Here is a 19,576-nt window from a genome sequence, read left to right as displayed (position 1 = left end):
GACTACTCATCAAGTTTGCAGATGACACCAAATTGGGAGGACTGGCAAATACTCCGGAAGATAGAGACAGAGTTCAACGAGATCTGAACACAATGGAAAAATGGGCAAATGAGAACAAGATGCAATTTAATAAAGATAAGTGTAGAGTTCTGCATCTGGGTCAGAAAAATGAAAAGCATGCCTACTGGATGGGGGATACGCTTCTAGGTAGCACTGTGTGTGAACGAGACCTTGGGGTACTTGTGGACTGTAAACTAAACATGAGCAGGCAGTGTGATGCAGCGGTAAAAAAGGCAAATGCCATTTTGGGCTGTATCAACAGGGGCATCACATCAAAATCACAAGATGTCATAGTCCCATTGTATACGGCACTGGTCAGACCACACCTGGAATACTGTGTGCAGTTCTGGAGGCCTCACTTCAAGAAGGACGTAGATAAAATTGAAAGGGTACAGAGGAGAGCAACGAAGATGATCTGGGGCCAAGGGACCAAGCCCTATGAAGATAGGTTGAGGGACTTGGGAATGTTCAGCCTGGAGAAAAGGAGGTTGAGAGGGGACATGATAGCCCTCTTTAAGTATTTGAAAGGTTGTCACGTGGAGGAGGGCAGGATGCTGTTTCTGTTGGCTGCAGAGGAGAGGACATGCAGTAATGGGTTTAAACTTCAAGTACAACGATATAGGCTAGATATCAGGAAAAAGTTTTTCACAGTCAGAGTAGTTCAGCAGTGGAATAGGCTGCCTAAGGAGGTGGTGAGCTCCCCCTCACTGGCAGTCTTCAAGCAAAGGTTGAATACACACTTTTCTTGGATGCTTTAGGATGCTTAGGGCTAATCCTGCATTGAGCAGGGGGTTGGACTAGATGGCCTGTATGGCCCCTTCCAACTCTATGATTCTATGATTCTATGAGTGCTAACTATATTGTTCTATCCCTATCCAGGGTCTTCTAGATACAAAATATAAAATTAGTTTAGTTTGATGTTTGATGTTTTGGTATTAACCAGGGAGCACCGGCAACTCCCCTTAAACTTGATTTACCCCTGGCCTGGACAAAGCAAAACAGAGTGAGTTTTCATGTGCATACACCGCTTGGTATTTCAGCTGGCTATTTATTCCCCATACAAAGCATCTGCCAATGCACTGGGCCAGAGCCAAGTCCCACAGGGGAGTGCCTGTGCCTTGCCGGCACCCCTTTTACCGGCACCCCAAGCGACCCCTGAAGTCCTCCGGCTGGCCCCAAATTAACCAGCACCTGCACAAACAGAAAGGGAGAGCAGCAAGCAAACCTGCTCCAGTCCATGTCAGACTCCTGTCCAGCACCAAGGACAGCTCCCGGGCTTCTCTTTCTACCACTCTCAAAGGGGCTTGGCTCCACAACTGAGCTTTGGAACCAGGAGGCAGGACTGCAGGCCAGAGGGGTGACAAGCACCTCTCGGCCTCTGCCCAGCAGCGGCAGCCGGCCTTTCCCCTTGGGTCCATTCTGACAGCACGTTCTGGGCAGAGTGTGGCCGGGCGTGTTTCCCACATGCTGGAACAAGGCAGCTGGAGGGGCGTGAGCCTGCCCGACACACCAGATGTTGTCTGGTCCACTCAGCCCTTCAAGTTAACATTAGACCCAGATGGCGACATCCACAGTCTTGCTGCTTAGCAGAGCTGCTACCTTCAAGACAAACAGACAAGGGTGCCAGCTCAGACATAGACACATTTGTTCTGAACAAAATCAGGAGAAGGCAGCAGACCATTTCTCTCAAAAAAGGTGGTCATACTCTCAGGGTGCCTTAAAAATTTAAACCGATTTGGTGAAAAAAGGCCAAGAAATTTGTGCTGAGGAATTCCCCCCCCCCGCCCCCATCACCACAATATACTTCCTCACTCCTTGAGGATAGCAAAGGCTATAGTACTATGAGGATGTCATGGTGAGAAGCCTTTCCCCACCCACCCTACACGCTCTGATCTTGCCCCTTCAGACTTCGTTTTGTTCCCAAACGTCAGAGAATATTTAAAAGGAACATGCAAGAGATTGAGGATGCCAAAATTTGGACCAATGTAGAATTCTTCAGGGGTTGGAGACATGGAGAAATGTACAGACCTAGATGGAGGATAGGCCACAAAACAACAGTTTCTGTCAAGACCCTGTTCATATGTTCAGTGGTTATCAGTCCACTTGTTCTCATGATCTTGCCATGGGACGTTTCCTTGATGTGATTTGTGTACTGTTTTTCCACATCTTTGGGTCCCAGGGCCAGGATGGGGATAAATCGAGAGCTTGGCCATCTTGTTAGTATACCGCATGCCTAATGCACCGCCAGATGCCCTGCCTGCCCGGCTAGAGGCGGTGGCGGCCTGGACGCTACAGTTCTCCAGTCTACTAGTCCTGGGGGACTTTAACGTCCATGCTGAGCTGCCGTCCTCTAGAACCAGGCAGGACCTGGTGTCAGCCATGGCAACACTGGGGCTCTCGCAGTTTGCTGTTGGCCCCACCCATCAAGCAGGTCACACCCTGGACCTTATTTTCGGTATAGGTCGGAATGTGGATCTGGCCAAAACAACTACCGTGCCATGGTCAGACCACTATGCCCTGAAGGCTCGGCTACGGCTCTGCAGGAACCAATGCCTCCCGGCTCTTCTCTCAATGGCCTGGTCAGCGACTGGCATGACAGACTGCTGACTGCCATTGATGAGAGAGCTCCCCGACGCCCTCTCTGCCCCCGTCTCAAGCGGGCCCCCTGGTACACCGAGGAGCTTCACAGCAAGAAACGGGAACTGAGACGGCTAGAGCGAGTTTGGAGGAAGACTCGTGACGAAGCCTCGAGAACATCTTATAGAATGCAGATGAAGGCCTGTGAGATGGCGGTGAAGTCAGTAAAACGCAATTTTTACTCGGCTACCATCGCATCTGCAGACTCACGCCCGGCTCAATTGTTTAAGGTAGTTCGATCCCTCACTGCCCTGATTGAAGGGCAACAAAACAGTAGCCAATTGGACATCAGCTGTGAGGCATTTGCGAGTCATTTTGCAGATAAAATCTCAACACTCCGCCACGACCTCCCTCCAACCTTAGATACAAAAAGTGAACTAGAGGCCCCTTGGCTGTCTTTGGAGGAAACTCCGATTAACTTCAGACGACTCTCGCTGACCGAAGTGGACAGGATGCTAGCAAGGCCAACCACATGCCCACTGGACCCTTGCCCATCCTAGCTCCCTCCAGGAGATAATCTATCTCTAACAACAGGAGAATTCCCGGAGGGTTTGAAAGAGGCTGTGGTACGCCCACTGCTGAAAAAAACATCTCTAAACCCACAAGAGCCTAACAACTACAGGCCCGTCTCGCACTTAGCGTTTCTGGGAAAGATGGTAGAAGGGGCTGTCGCAAACCAACTGACAGAATACCTGGAAGAAGCTTCGGCCCTAGACCCATCCCAGTCAGGTTTCCAGCCTGGCCACAGGGTAGAGACAGCGCTAGTCGCCCTGACGGACGACCTCCGTCGCCAGTTGGATCGAGGCGGGTCAGCACTGCTGATATTATTAGACCTCTCAGCAGCATTCGACACAGTCAATCATGAGCTTCTAGCTTACTGCCTCATCGATGCCGGAATACAAAGGACAGCCCTTCAATGGCTGATCTCCTTCCTCCAGGATCGTGGACAGAGGGTTGCAATAGAGAGAAAACATCAAACCGCCGACTACTTACTTGTGGAGTCCCACAAGTTCCTCGCGGTCCTCTCAAGGAGGTCCTCTCAAGGTCCTCTCAAGGAGCGGTCCTCTCTCCTATCCTATTCAACATCTTCATGCGCCCTCTCGCACAACTGGTACGGAAGTTTGGGCTGGGTTGCCATCAATATGCAGATGACACCCAGCTCTTCATCCTGATGGATGGCCGCCCTGACTCTCCCCCAGAAGCATTAGCCAGCTGCCTGGAAGTAGTGATGAGATGGCTCAAGCAGAGTCGTCTGAAGCTCAATCCTTCAAAGATGGAGGTCCTGTGGCTGAGTAGGAAGGGCCCATGCGAGGAAGTGCATCTGCCTACCCTGGATGGTGTGCAGCTCTCTACAGCTCACTCCGCCAGGAACCTAGGCGTGATTCTGGACGCTTCCCTCACAATGGAAGCCCAGATCACAAAGGTAGCACGGCTGGCATCCTACCATCTCCGTCAAGCCAAGCTACCAGTGCCCTACATGGCCCCGGAACACCTAGCCAGTTATCCATGCGACACTCACCTCTAGACTGGACTTTTGTAACTCGCTCTACGCAGGCCTGCCCTTAGCCTCACCCGGAAACCACAGCTGGTTCAAAATGCAGCAGCCAGGATCCTCACAGCAACACCGTGGAGGTCCCATATCTGGCCCATTCTCCACCAACTGCAATGGTTGCCAGTTGAATTCTGGATCAGATTAAAGGTTCTGATAATTACCTTCAAGGCCATATGCTATCAGGGCCCAGTGTACCTGAGGGACTGTCTCTCAGCCTATGCCCCGAAAAGAGCTCTGTGCTCCACCGTTACCAACCGGCTAATGGTCCCTGGCCCAAAAGAAGTCTGCTTAGTCTTGACCAAGGCCAGAGCATTCTCTGTTCTGGCCCCAACCTGGTGGAATGAGCTCCTGGAGGAGATCAGGGCTCTGACGGAGCTTAAACAGTTCTGCAGAGCCTGCAAAAAGGAGCTCTTCCAGGCTTTTGGTTGAGACCACACAGAACCAACAGCGACTGAAGGGTCCCTCCTTACCCACTCCCTCTCAGAATTCCACTAGAATAGCGGTCCCCAACCTTTCTCAGGTCAGGGACCGCCTCCGGGGTGAGGGAAGAGCCGACGGCCCAGGTGCCGCAAAAACGCGCACGCGCAATTGCCGCGCATGTGTGTTTTCGCCACCAGGTGGCGCTAACGCGCATGCGCGGCAACTGCGCGTGCACATTTTCGCCACTAGGGGGAGCTAAAGTGCTTGCACGGCAACAGCGCGCATGCACGTTTGTGTCACCGCCATGCCGGCGCCTGCGCCTGCCTCTTCCCTTCCTCCTTGCTGCTGGCGGGGGAAGGCAGGCGTGGCTGGCGGCGGCCCGGTACCGTGGCCTTGGCGGCCTGCCACCGGGCCGTGGACCGGGGGTTGATGACCCCTGCACTAGAATACTCTGGACCTGTTTGCACTGTTGACTGTTCACTGTTTATATTGTTTATACTGTTACATTGTTATATGGTTACAACTATTAGTTATTAATATTATTGTACAGTTATTCATCTTTACACCACCCGTGGCGCCGCGGGCAGCGTCACGGACTAAATAAAGCAGTAAGCCCTCGGAAGGCGGGCTGTGTCCGGGATGAGGAAGGGTGCCGATTGGCCCCTTCCCCCGGACAGACTATCGGAGGGACCAATCGGCAGGCGCAAAGCGCCTGCCGATTGGTCCCTCCGATTCCTTGCCGGAGCAACTGCGAGCCGCGCATAGCGCGGCTCGCAGTTGCTCTTTGCGAAGCGCCTCCCGCCGCGTCAGGCCGCCACCCAGGGAGCCCCCAGCAGCCGCCCTGCGTGCGGCTGCCGGGGACTCCTGTCCCTGATTACGCCGGAGCTAACAAGATGGCCGCGAGGGACTGCAGACGGAGCCGCCTCGCAGCCGAGGATGCCCCGCCAACGCTACCGCCGCCCGCCGCTCCATCTCAGGCCGCCGCTGCCGCCGAAACTCCAGGACTCCTGCCACTCGCCAGCCGTTCACAAGCCGCTGCAGGTAGTCCCCCCCCCATACCCACTCACTGCTAGCACCCATTGCATTTCAAAGTGCAATGGGCTTTTTTACTAGTATGTTTATATTCCATGTAAACCACCCTGAGCCTCTGGGGAGGGCAGCATATTAATATAATGAATGAATGAATGAATGAAAGAACGAACGAACGAACGAACGAACGAACGAACGAAGTTGCCTTACACTGTTCTTCAATAAAGAAGCCTGTAGTCAGCCTGCTTGCTGAGTGCTTGACAGAGACCTGACTGCTTCACATTTTGATATTTTTGTTTAATAAAGTTTTCTAGGATTTTGTAGCAATACTTTCTTACTCTCATATTAGCAATTTATTAACTTCACTTATTTTTATTTATTTTTATTTATTTAGATTTCTATACCGCCCATTTCTTTGCAGCTCTGGGCGGTTTACACAGAACATTATAACTTACATGAAACATTATGCAGACTATAACATCAAAACTTTCAAAAAAGATTACAAAACCACAATTATAATATAATAACAATTAACAGTAACTTTAGGAGAGTCATGGGCAGGCGTCTGGAGGGACCAGCAGGTGTTCTGAGTCGGTCGGCCTCAAGCGAATGCCTGGTGGAAGAGCTCCCTCTTGCAGGCCCTGCGGATCAGTGGAAGTTCGGGCAGGGCTCTGATCTCCTCAGGGAGCTCGTTCCACCAGGTTGGGGCCTGGACCAAGAAGGCTCTGGCCCTTGCTGAGGTCCGCCGTGCTTCTCTGGGGCCAGGGATCCGCACCCAGTTGGAGGTGGCGGAGAGTAGGACTCTTCTGGGGGTATAGGCAGGGAGGCGGTCTCTCAGATACGCTGGGCCCAAACCGCGTATGGCCTTAAAGGTGATTACCAGAACCTTAAGCTTAATCCAGAATTCAACTGGGAGCCAGCCAAGTTGTTGGAGTACCGGCTGGATTTGGAATCTCCCTATTTTAGTGAGGATCATGGCCACAGCATTCTGCACCAGTTGTAGTTTCCGGATCAAGGATGAGGGGAGGCCTGCGTAGAGCGAGTCCAGCCTAGAGGTGACCTTCGCATGGATCTCTGATACCAGGTGTTCTGGGTTCAGGTAGGGCGCTAATAGCTTGGCTTGGCGGAGATGGTAGAATGCCAGCCGCACTACCTTTGTGACCTGGGCTTCCATTGTAAGGGAAGCATCCAGGATCACGCCCAGGTTCCTGGCGGAGTGCGTTGGTGAGAGCTGCACACCATCCAGGGTGGGCAGACGCGCTTCCTCCCATGGTCCCTTCCTACCCAACCACAGGACCTCCGTCTTTGTAGGGTTGAGCTTCAGGCGACTCTGCTTGATCCATTTTGTCACTGCTTCCAGACATCTGGCTAAGGATTCTGGGGGGAGGAGGGAGTCAGCGCGGTCATCCATCAGGAGGAAGAGCTGGGTGTCATCCGCATATTGGTGGCAACCCAGCCCAAACCTCCGCACCAGCTGAGCCAGAGGGCGCATAAAGATGTTAAATAAGATAGGAGAGAGGACTGCTCCTTGTGGGGCTCCACATGTGAGCTGGTGTTGGTTAGATATTCTCTCTCCTATCACTACCCTCTGTCCACGGCCCCGGAGGAAGGAATTGAGCCATTTGAGAGCCGTTCCCTGTATTCCGGTGTCGGCGAGGCGGTGAGCTAGGAGCTCATGGTCTACTGTGTCAAACGCTGCTGATAGGTCTAATAGTATGAGCAGCGCTGACCCGCCCTGGTCTAGCTGGCGTCGGAGGTCAGGGCGACTAGTGCTGTCTCCACCCCATGTCCAGGCCGAAAGCCCGACTGAAATGGGTCAAGGGCTGAAGTTTCCTCCAGGAATGCTGATATTTGGTCCACAGCAGCCCTTTCAACTAACTTCCCCAGAAACGCTAAGTGCGAAACAGGGCGATAGTTGTCAGGTTCTTGCGCAGCCAGGGATGGTTTCTTGAGTAACGGGTGTACCACTGCCTCTTTTAGACCCTCCGGGAATTCTCCTGTTGAGAGGGAGAGGATAATTATTTCCCGGAGGGGGGCTCCTATTCTTCTGTCTGTTGTTTTTAGGAGCCACGAATTATATTCTGTTGGTCAATATTAAGTCAAGTATGACTGAGCCTCTCATAGGTTCTTTCACCAATTGATAAATTGGCAAGTAAAAAAATTGCATGACTTTGGATGCTTAGCAGAGTTTGTTTCCCAGCATGCACAAGATGTCACAGTCCCATTATATGCGGCCCTGGTCAGACCACATCTGGAGTCCTGTGTGCAGTTCTGGAGGCCTCACTTCAAGAAGGACGTAGATAAAACTGAAAGTTGCCCATACTGCCCCGTCCCCCCAGCGCCAGTTCTTTGCAAGAAACAGGCTCTGCAAGATGAAAGACAGAACTCTCTGTGAACACCAAAGACAAGTGGAATCAAGGACACAGAACCTGGAATGTGGCACCTCTGGCAAGACAGATGTGAAGCAGGGTCAGGCCAGATCAAAGGGTGGGGTGTAACCCAAAAGGCTGGATGCAATAAACAGGAAGAATGTTATCATGAAAGAGTGCTTGGCAGATGAGAGACTAAAATGGATACATACAAATGAGTAGCTGTGTTGGTCTGAAGGAGCACAATAAAATCAGAGTCCAGGAGCACCATGAAGACCAACAAAGATTTATTCAAGGCGTGAGCTTTCGAGTGCAAGGGCTCTTTGTCAGACTATGATCTCCTCACACGACAGGGAAGTCATGTAAGAAGATCACAGTTGAAGAGAGCTCTCTTCTTGTGGGAAGGCTGGGCATGGGCGCCTTCATGCTTCCCGGTCATATTCTGCACAATCACGCCACTCCTGGGGTTACTTGAAGCCCGGAGAAGGTTTCAGGGGTTTCTCCACAGTCGAAAAGGGGAAGCAGGCTGATATCGACACATGCCCAGAGGATAACCCCCCATGCAGCGGATGAGGCGGCCTTAAGCCAGTGGCCTTCGGCCAGCCTTGGGCACAACACCCTCGTGGTCCTTCCTGGGGCCAGCAAGACACCAGGCTCTTTTTGCAGAAAGAAATTCACACCACGAGAGCTCTGCAACTTAACTCGGCTGCAATCTGGGCTGAGACCCCCCTCTGCAACTGGGCTCTGAACCAGTCGAAAGCCGAGAACTGTTGTCCATAAACCACTTCCCGCCAGACCAGGCAAGAACTCCAGCCCCGGCCTTCCCACAAGAACCAGAGAACCCTTTTCTTTGTTCTTAAAGTGATGGATCCGTCCTTTGAGCAGCAGGCATCTATCAGAGGCGGAACAGCCGGCCTCTCTCAGGAGCCATCTGGGATTCCAGCGCAAGAGCCGAAGGCAGGAGCCGGGAGAGAAACGACCCGAAAACCTGCTCTGAGGCAGCACTGGGCTTCAGCCCCCAGCCCTCCAGCGTCTCAGACAGTTTTCAAAACACTCGGGACAACCAATATTTCCACCCCCCCCCCCAGGATGACCCAAGTCTGCAACCAAAGAAAAGAACCTCCATGTTCAGCATGAGTGTACCTCTGAATCCCAGCTGAAGAGGGAGGAGGCAGGCTTTGGCCTTGACACTCTTACAGGCATTCTGGGGAAACCGTTTGTGGCAGGGGGCAGGGGGGGGGCAGCACATAGCCCACAGCGGCCAACAGAGCTCTCCTCCATCAGTCTGTCTGGATGCTTCCCCAGTTGTCTCCCTCTGCCGTTGGTGATGTCCCGTGGCTGAGAGTCCCACAGGTGCAGGGAAGCCCTGGTCACGAGGGGTGAAGGGCCACTTACCACACAGGGCAATGACGTGGCTGCTGTCCTCATGCACAAACTTCCGAGTGACGGCCTCTTCCATAATCTGTTTCACCTGGAAAAGGAGGGGAAGATCACTGAGGGAAACTGGCAGGCTCTGGACACACAAGGAACCAAATGCCCGGCTCAGGGGATCGTCCTCCTGTGTCACAGGGCTCCACAACCAAATGGGACTTATTTAAAAAGGAAATGAAACTGTACATTCAGAGGAGGTGGAGGGGGCTGGAATCAGCATAGGAAGGAAAGGGCGGGGGGGAGACGGGACAGTAATCAGAGTGCAAACCATCAGCCCAACCATCAAAGTCGCCAGCCAGGGAGCTCCTGGACATGCTCATGACACCCTGCGAGGCCTTGTACACAACACTTCACGCGAAAGGACTCGCCACCCCCAGTACTTGGGCTGTGGGGGTTTTATGGACTTTTGACTGCTTGTCAGTGAGGGAAACTCTCGCGTCCCCTGATTTCAGACGTGCAAAAACCCTTTCTTGGGCTGCCCCAATCTGAGGTCTCTTGCGCTGAAGGGCTTAGCTGTTTGGCTCTGGGATGAGAACATGTTGCTCACCCCTCCCTGTATCTTACCTCTGGACAGGGCAAGGAGCACCAGGGAATGACCTCCAGGGGGATGCTCGAGCGCCAGACGAGCAACTCAGAGACCCTGGTTCACATTGCTGCTCCAGCACAGGAACGGACTGGGCCGTCCTTTGGCCAGTCGCGTAGTCTCGGCCCAGCTCCCTCCCTGCCTGCCTGCACAGGAGGAGAGCAGACTCATGTTCGCCCCAAAAGACTAAAGGATCCAGTGGGGTTCCAAAATGCTCTGCAGGACCCAATGGCCCCCGCGGTCCCAGTAGATGTGCTGGAGGAGGACTGGCAGAGCTGTCTATCCAAGGCCCCCAGCGAGATCGCCCCTCAGTCCCCTCTCCACTGCCGCCCATGGTGTACCTTAATGTGATGGCTCCACAACCACCAACTTGGGCCACGGAGAATGGCAAACACCAGGCTCACCAGAGGGGACCAGAAGGACAAGAGCGGAGGACCAAGTACGGCCGTCTGCAAGGCACCTCCCTCCCGTCCAAGACCCTGGCGGGACGCTACGTTGGGGCCTTCCCAGAGGTTCCACAGACCCACCACGCCGCTTAGCCCCACCCTCCTCCCCCTGGGTGCCACAAGTCCTCGTGGTGTCTTGCTCCACCAAACAGGCCACTGAGCACTCCGCACGCTGCCTCCACCCGTTGCCATAGATGGTGCCGAGCATGAAGTTGCCCACATTTTGGATCTACCCACCAACACACGGTGTGGGCAACAACTGTAAATACTCCGCTTGGCTATGGGCCTGAAGAGCCATCCTGGCAGCCTGTAGACCAAGTTCATGCCCCAGACCTACCCATCCACCACACCTACCCACGAATCAGGCCCGGCCCTGGAGTCAGCCTGCAGGGGCTGGTGATGAGGCAGAGGAGGAGGAAGCAAAGCCCAGAGCCAGCAAAGAAGCCATGGAAAGGAGGGGCCATGGGGGTGTGGCCAACCCAGCCTCTCTCAACCTCTCACCCTGGAGAAATCCCTGAAACATTCTTCGGGCTTCGAGAGACCCAGGGAGCAGGGCACACCCTCATGCCACCTTCGGGGAAATGGATCTCTATCATCTCGAGGTCAGCTGGAAACCCAGGAGATCTCCAGGCATCACCAGGAGGTTGACAAAGAGGCTACACCAGTAAAGCCAAACTGAAGTCCACTTTTATTCCAAAAATAAAGTATGCCAGAATGCAGACTAGTTATTAAGCATCTTCAAATGTATTTTCTTCAGTGGCAAACTTAACCCCTTAGTACCAGAGAAAATTCTTTATAATTTTTGCTGGAGGGGGATGGGGTTGTTTGTTCTTATATCTGAGTATAAAAGTAAAGGTATCCCCTGTGCAAGCACCAAGTCATATCTGACCCTTGGGGTGACGCCCTCCAGCGTTTTCATGGCAGACTCAATACGGGGTGGTTTGCCAGTGCCTTCCCCAGTCATTACCCTTTACCCCCCAGCAAGCTGGGTACTCATTTTACCGACCTCGGAAGGATGAAAGGCTGAGTCAACCTTGAGCCGGCTGCTGGGATCGAACTCCCAGCCTCATGGGCAGACAGCTTCAGATAGCATTTCTGCTGCCTTACTACCCTGCACCACAAGAGGCTCTTTCTGAGTATAAATTGTATTTTTCATTGTTGTGAACTGCCCCAAGTCAGCTGGCCGGGAGGGGAGTCATATAAGTCTAATGATATATAATAAACTAGAAAGCAAGCCCGCTGTATAAGAGATACAGTGGGCACTAGCTGGCAGTGCTTGGGTGCAGGAGGGCGGCCCGTGGGGGTGGCCCCCCCTGAAGGCAGGGGAGGAAGGAGGGGAGGCATGGAGACACAGAGAAAGGTAGAAGGAGAAGGGGGGAGAGAGAGAGGGAGAAAGGAGAGTAAGCAATGTGAGATAGAATCGGAGAGACAGAAGATAAAAGGATGGATGGGAGTGAGAAAGGAGAGTAAGGGATGGGTGGATGGATGGATGGAGAGAAGGAAGGGGAAGAGGAAGAAAGGCAGGAAGGCAGGAAGTGATGGGGGGGAAAGAGGCCGAAAGGTGAGAGAGAAATGAGGGAAGGGAGGAAGGGAGGAAGGGAGTCAGGAAGGTGCAGTGTAAAGGGATGGGGGGAAGGAGGGGGGAAGGGATGGCGAGGGGGGACGAGCTATGGGGGGCTGCGGGGGAATAGGTCGGGGTAGAGATGGATGGTTTGGTGGATGTTTGGGGGGAGTGGATGGCAGGCGCGGGATTGGTGGGAAAGCGTCAGGGGCCGGGGAAGGTTGGGGCCAGGCCGGGAAGCACAGCCTTCAAGGACGCGTGCGGCATGCTCCCCGGGGACGGGGGACGGCGGTGTATCGCCGGGGAAGGGGACGGGGACGGGAGGGTTCCTCCGGGGTGGGTGCTGTGACCTACCGGCAAGGCAGGCAGCCACATAATGGCGGCTGCCAGTCGAAGGCAAGTGGGGGGGGGGGCAGGAGGCGCAAAGCGCCTCCCGACTCGTCAGTCCAAAGGCAAGGCACCAATCGCCATCCTCGCTGCACGCAGCTGGCGATTGACACTTTGCCCACGGACTGACAAGCAGAAAGGCCAATCACAGGTGCTTCACACCTGGCGATTGGCCTTTCCGCCTGTCAGTCCGTGGGCAAGGGGCCAATGTGCTCCTTTGCCCATCACGGACAGAGCCCGCCTCTACCCCCCTTAGCCTTTTATCTATACCGCTCCCACGGAGTGGTATCAGAAATTTAAAAAAAAGTAAAAATAAAGTCTTATTCCAGGGAGTTCGGCGGGGGGGGGGGGTAAGCAAGTGTGGCAGCATCATACTACCTGCTTGTGGGTGGGCAGAAGGCCTGGGTCCTGTCACCCTGTCTTAGCAAGGAAAGAGGGCCTTGCTTACTGACCTTTGCCGGTGATCATTTGCTTCCCGCCAGTCTGAAAAGGCGCCTTCTCTGTTCTCACCCCCACCCTCAATTCAGGTCAGGGAAGTCCCAGCCAGGGGACTGCTCCCTTCCCTGCCCCAACATGGTCAACACTGGCACATTTGGAAGTTCTGAGAACAGCCTGCCAAAACTCTCCCAGCAGAAGCACCAAGAGAACAAGATCTTTTCTTCCTCAAGAGAGCAGCAACTTGAGTTTTAGACTCAGAGCCCCTCGTCTGCCTCTTTTCTTTTCACCCTGAAGGATTTTAAAGGCAATTCTTGGTCTCTTGTATTCCCAGATAAATGTGTTCACTTCAGACTGCCATTTTCAAAAGGCAGCACTGGAATAAAAAGTTGAACTTGTATAGAATGCTCATTTTGAACGTAACAATGCAGGTGGACCAGGACAGCTTCAGCTTTGTCCACCTTGACAGGTCTTGTACTTTTTTCCAAAGCTTATCATAGCTATTTTCAAATAATTTATTAGAATCACTACCAGTATGAGCACCTAAGTATTTTACCATCTCCGGGTTAACTTCACACTCACTCTTGTCTCTAATAAGCTTTGCATTTAAATCTGATACTCCAACCAGAATGATTTTAGTTTTATAGCCTGAATGTGGACCAAAACCTTTCAATAAACCAAACAGCATTGTAATGGAAATCATAGGATTAGTCAATACACATGATCTGCATAGCTTTTTAGCTTAAATTCTTCTCAATCAACTTTTTAACACAGAGAACTTATCAGTTGCTCAAATCCTGGCTGCTGACATTCTGAAGCCTTCCCTGCCCCCCTCCCCCACGGGCGGCAAAAGGAGCAGGCTCGACGTCGGCGCGGCGTTGGAGTGACACTCGGACGGGCCAACCAGCCCCTCGTTCTTATCACAGACTCGCCCGCCCCTTTCTCCTCCCACCAACCATGACTGTTTTATTTTACTGCTCCACAGGTGGCAGTGAGATTGGTGTTAGCCAAAAACTGGAAACTACCAGATACCTTAAGGGCCTCTTGTGGCGCAGAGTGGTAAGGCAGCCGTCTGAAAGCTTTGCCCATGAGGCTGGGAGTTCAATCCCAGCAGCCGGCTCAAGGTTGACTCAGCCTTCCATCCTTCCGAGGTCGGTAAAATGAGTACCCAGCTTGCTGCTGGGGGGTAAACAGTAATGACTGGGGAAGGCACTGGCAAACCACCCCGTATTGAGTCTGCCATGAAAACGCTAGAGGGCGTCACCCCAAGGGTCAGACATGACTCGGTGCTTGCACAAGGGATACCTTTACCTTTACCTTTACCAGATACCGTTACCACTTTGGTTTGATAATTGGCTGAACTTTCAAAAATGGCTAAACTTAACAGCATATTTAACAGAAAACCACCAGAAGAACTTAAAGAATAATGGAAGTTCTTTAGGGATTATCTTGCTAAACTGAGACTAGATTTGTAGTGAAGATGGATCTCAGGCGGGAGGGAATTGGGGGCACAGGTAAAAGCATGTATTCAGCCATGCAAGTATGTCTACTCTTTTTCTATTCTGTTCTTTCCTGTTTATATAAAAATAAAAATATATACTTACTAAAAGAAAAAGAAAAAGAAAAGAGAACAGGAACTTGACACGTGGCAGACAGCAGCTGCTCGCCCTGCCCCTTCCCAAAACAGCAAGCTGCTGGAGAAAGGTCAGAGGCAGCGCGGTCCAGCCCACCCACACCACACCCTTGCTGGAAGGCCTGCAGGAGATGCAACCCTGTCCTCAGAATCAAAGAGCTGCAGGTACCCCCAGGGCCATCTAGTCCAACCCCCTGCATAATACAAGAATTCACAAATACCTGCCCACCCACAGTGAACCCAATTTCATACCCAAGTGATCCCCATGCAAGAAAGATCTCCAGAATCCAGCCTTGCCTGGAGGAAATTCCCCTCCCATCCCACAGTGGCGATCAGCAACTTCCTGGATATGCAAGGAAGGGCCACAAGAGACAAACCCTGGCCCATCCCTTCTGCCCACCCACTCACCACCTGCCTCAGTTAATGAAAACAGCATTTCTTGTCAGATGACTGTCTAGACTCTGCTTAAGAACTTCCGAAGGGGAACTCACCACTTCCTAAGGAAGCCTGTTCCACTGGGGAACCGCTCTAACATTCAAACGTTTTATAGACTGCTCCATGTATTGTTCTTATGTTATTATGTAAACCGCCCTGAGCCCCCAGGGAGGGCGGTATATAAATATAATAAATTAATAAATAAAAAATAAATAACTTCTTCTGGGTGTTTAGCCAAAATTCCTTTTGAATTAATTCCATTCAATTGGTTCTGGTCCGATCCTCTGGGGCAACAGAAGACAACTCTGCTCCATCTTCTCTATGACAGCCCTTCAAGTATTTGAAGACGGTTATATCACCTCTTAGGCACCTTCTCTCCATGCTAAACAGACCAAGCTCCCCCAACCTTTCCTCAATTGACTTGGTCTCCAAACCCCTCACCCTCTTTGTTGCCCTCCTCTGGACACGCTCCAGTTTCTCTACATCTTTCTTCAGTTGTGCTGTCCAAAACTGAACAGAGGACACCAAGTGAGGTCTTACAAGATTGGAGTAAAGCGGTAACATTACTTCATGTGATCTGGACACGATACTTATTTTAATACAACCTAAAATCCCGTTTGCCATTTTAGCTACTGAGTGACACTGCTGACTCATGTTCAGTGTCTGGTCTACTAAAAACCCCAGATCCTTTTCGCATGTACTACTGCCAAGAAAAACCATCTAGTCCAACCCCCTGCACAATGCAAGAATTCACAAATACCTGCCTATCCACTGTGACCCCAATTTCATGCCCCACCAAAAAACTCCAGAATTTGGCCTGGCCTGGGGGGCACTCACCTACCATCCCACAGTGGCAATCACAAATTTGCTGGGTATGTAAGCAAGGGCCACTAAGACCCCCTAAATCAGTGGTCCCCAACCCCCGGTCCGGGGACCAGGATCGGTCTGTGGATCAGTCGGTACCGGGCTGCGGCTCCTCCTCGTCCTCCTCCCCAGCTGCTGCCTCCAGCGGCTGCCATGGCTGGGGCTCCCCCTCGGCGTGGCACTGCATAGCTGCTGCTGGCAGCGCCCCCAGTTGGCGGCGGGAAGTCAGGGGCGTCGGCCGGAAAGCAAGTGGAGCAGGGACTCAGGCGGCAGCAACGTCCCTCAGCAAAAGGCATCCCCCCCCCCGCCGGGCCTCAGTAAAATTATCAAGCGTTGACCGGTCCCCGGTGATAAAAAGGTTGGGGACCACTGCCCTAAATCCTTTTCACATGTACTACTGCCAAGACAAATCTCACTCATCCTATAGTGATTTTTCCTACCTAAATGAAGTACTTTACATTTTTCACTATTAAAATTAATTTTATTCATTTTAGCCTAGTTTTCCAGCCTGTCAAGATCATCCTGTATCCTGATTCTGTCTTCTGGTGTGTTTGCTGTCCCCTCCCAGTTTAGTATCATCTGCAAATTTAGTAAGTACCCCTTTTATTCCTTTCTCCGATTCAGTTATAAATATATTGAACAACATAGGGTCCAGGATTGATCCCTGAGGGACTAAACTCATCACTCCTCTCCAAGAAGATGACGTACCATCTACATGCACCCTTTGGGTGTGACGTGTCAACCAATTCTTATGGATGCTTAGGGCTGATTCTGCATTGAGCAGGGGGTTGGACTAGAGGGCCTGCAGAGCCCCTTCGAGCTCTAGGATTCCTTCGCTCATTGCTTGTGGAGGAGCATGCCTGCTCAGGCCTGCAGATTCTGATCCACCATACCCTCCAAGGTTTTCTTTTTCTCTTGGGAAGCCCATGCTGCCCCCTGACCTTTGCAAGGAATTGCCTACCAGGAGGGCCAGGATTCTTAGCTTCCCTTTCAAGTTCTGAGCCTCGCCACTTGCTGACTTTCTCCTCTTTACCTGTTCTCTGCCCAGAGGGCATAAAAACTTAAAAACACAAAGTGAAGGGTTTGTTCATTTCAAGCCTCCAAATAAAAAGGAAAAAAATGAATTTCTTCTGAGTCTTTGACAAAATATACTGTAAATTTTATTTTTGATACACTGACTAAATTTAGCTTTTCTTACAATTATTTTTAAAGGATTAGAATTCTTTATTCACCTCCCAAATGTCAAGTCCTGACTAACAGCATATTTCCCAGGTGATGCCCTTTGAAAGGGGCTCGAGAAACAGGCGTCTGCTTCCTCCTCTTGTTTTTCATCTATGGTTGGAGGTTGGAACGTTTTGTGCTATGAGACAAAATAATAATATTCATGGCTTTGTACATAACTCTCTGAAATTATTCTTTACACAGATGACCTTTTATTGTTTGTTTTGGAACCTCAGGCTTCTGTTCTTGAATTAATGAATGTGATGAATACTTTGGGTGATTTGTCTAGCTTGATGGCATGGGGAGACAATAGATCACAACAAATCCCACATATCTGCAGGATGGCCTACCCTCCTATGGGCCCCACAGGGCTCTTCAATCTTCAGGTGAAAACTTGTCCTGGCCCCAACCTGGTGGAATGAACTCCCAGGTGAACCGAGGGCCCTGCGGGAGCTCCCTCAGTTCCACAGGGCCTGTAAGGGTGAGGCTAGAGGAATTAGACCTAGGGCTCCACCCTGGATTGAGTGGAACAGCAGCCACTCCCAAATTACCATCTGTTATCATCCATCCCTTGAGGAAATGAGCTGGGAAGTTGTGGAATGGGAGAGGGTGGTTCTTCTCTGCTACCAAGGTAGGATAGAGCAGTGGTCCCCAACCCCCGGTCCGGGGACCGGGACCGGTCCATGGATCAGTCGGTACCGGGCCGCAGCTCCTCCTCTTCCTCCTCCCCGGCTGCTGCTTCGGGGGCTGCCCTGCCACTCTGCCGCCGGCTCACCTTCGGTGCTCTCCAGCGGCCGCCATAGCTGGGGCTCCCCCTCGGCATGAAACTGAGCAGCTGCTGCTGGCAGCGCCCCCCAGTGGGCAGCGGGAAGTCAGGGCCGGAAAGCAAGTGGAGCAGGGGCTCTGGCAGTGGTGTCCCTCGGCAAAAGACTACCCCCCCCCCGGGCCTCAGTAAAATTATCAAGCGTTGATCGGTCCCCGGTGATAAAAAGGTTGGGGACCACTGGGACAGAGTATTTTATTGGGTTTTTTTTGTGGGTTTTAAATTTGTAATCCGCCATGAGCCAGCTTGGCTGGGAGTGGCAAGCTATAAATCAAATAAATAATGAAGTGTATTTGCTGGTGAATCTTTCTTCTCTTTTGTATTGATATGCAAACCTTAGTACCGATCATAAAGTCTAAATTAGTCCAAGGGATTTGTGACTACACTGAGCGACTTAGGGCTGGAGATTCCAGGAGCACACGGTATATCTGACTGAGCAACATTTAAAAGCCTTTGCATCCAGGACCACGGCCCTCTGTTCTCCCGCTGAGGGGGGCTGCGTCCCCCGGAGCCCGATTCTCTTCAGGAGTGACCCCAGCTGGCCCTGAGGGGGACACAGCTGCAGGGCTGTTTTAGCAAGGAGGGCTTTTTGTGAGGTTCGAGCTGCAGGCCTCTTCTTGGGAAGGGGGGGATCTTACTGCATTTTGCATAATTCGGAACTGTCCTGAGCCAGAAAAGAACAGGCCAGGCACGCAGTGGTTAAGGGGGGCGGCTTCCAATCTGCAGAATCTGATCTGATCCCCCACGCCTCTTGCACAAGCCGCCAGCTGAGAAGCCTTGGGCTGGCCCCACTTCTCTCTCAGCCCCTCCTGCTTCCTAGGGTGGCCGGTGTGGGGAGAGGAAAGTGTCCGTAAGCTGCACTGGCACTCCACTGGGTAGTGAAGAGCAGAGTATAAGTAAACTTAAGGAAGAGTTTTCACTAACTGAACCACCGTGCCTTCTCATCATTAGCATCTCACAGACAAAATCCAAAAGGTCACAGGGCTTTCTCCCCATTGGCAAGCCAGCTGGAAAAGAGGCTCCCCCATTGGGGAGGCCCCAAGCCACCACCTGCTCCTCGGGCCCATCCTAATCCAGCCCTAACAATGCCGGCGAGAGGCCTGTTGAGGAGCACGGCACGGCCCACACACCATGGCTCTTTCAGGCTGTGTCTAAAGCCTAAATAAAGTGCTAAGCGTTTTGGGGGAGGAGTTAGGGCGGGCTTTGTCCGTGATGAGGAAGGGGCCTGATTGGCCCCTTCCTCCGGACAGACCATCGGCCGGGCCAATCGGCAGGCGCGAAGCGCCTCTTGCCATGTCATGCCGCCGGCCGAGGCAGCCCCCGGCAGCCGCGCTCCACACGACTGCCGGGGGCTGCCTGCCCTAGCGCCCGCTGCATTAGTCGCAGCAGGCTTGATTACTAGTCTAGCATAACTGATTTACAGTACAAGGATAGCTGAACGGACTCTATCTACATTTGAGACTCTATTTCACTGGCCGTCTTCAAGCCAAGGTCGGATACACACTTTTCTTGGATGCTTTAGGATGCTTAGGGCTGATCCTGCGTTGAGCAGGGGGTTGGACTAGATGGCCTGGATGGCCCCTTCCAACTCTATCATTTGTGATTCTGTGATTTGTGGGGTGTAAATTTTTTCATGGATTTGGTTGGGAAGCAGAGCTGTGGACACGCCCACCAGGGGCCCCTCCCCTTC

At 52.3% G+C, this 19,576-nt stretch overlaps 1 protein-coding gene across 8 annotated transcripts in view; it reads right to left on the bottom strand.

Moving 5' to 3' along the window:
* The window catches only part of SGSM2 (small G protein signaling modulator 2), a 97,436-nt gene that overhangs the window by 67,693 nt on the left and 10,167 nt on the right, over positions 1-19,576 (bottom strand). For 7 of the 8 annotated variants that reach the window (XR_013226896.1, XM_077312635.1, XM_077312640.1 and 4 more), the window contains exon 2: positions 9,463-9,538. Coding sequence is in view for 7 of the 8 variants with exons in the window: in XM_077312635.1 (XP_077168750.1) it covers positions 9,463-9,538 (76 nt within the window). In the remaining variant the exon portion in view is untranslated. Of the gene's footprint in view, positions 1-9,462; positions 9,539-17,074; positions 17,203-19,576 lie in introns of all 8 variants that reach the window. The other variant, XM_077312638.1, reaches the window with a different exon arrangement.

This window comes from Paroedura picta, chromosome 15, assembly GCF_049243985.1.
Source record: "Paroedura picta isolate Pp20150507F chromosome 15, Ppicta_v3.0, whole genome shotgun sequence".
Lineage (NCBI taxonomy): Eukaryota > Metazoa > Chordata > Lepidosauria > Squamata > Gekkonidae > Paroedura > Paroedura picta.
Note: the sequence above shows the minus strand (reverse complement) of the source record. Positions and strands in the feature narration are given on the sequence as shown.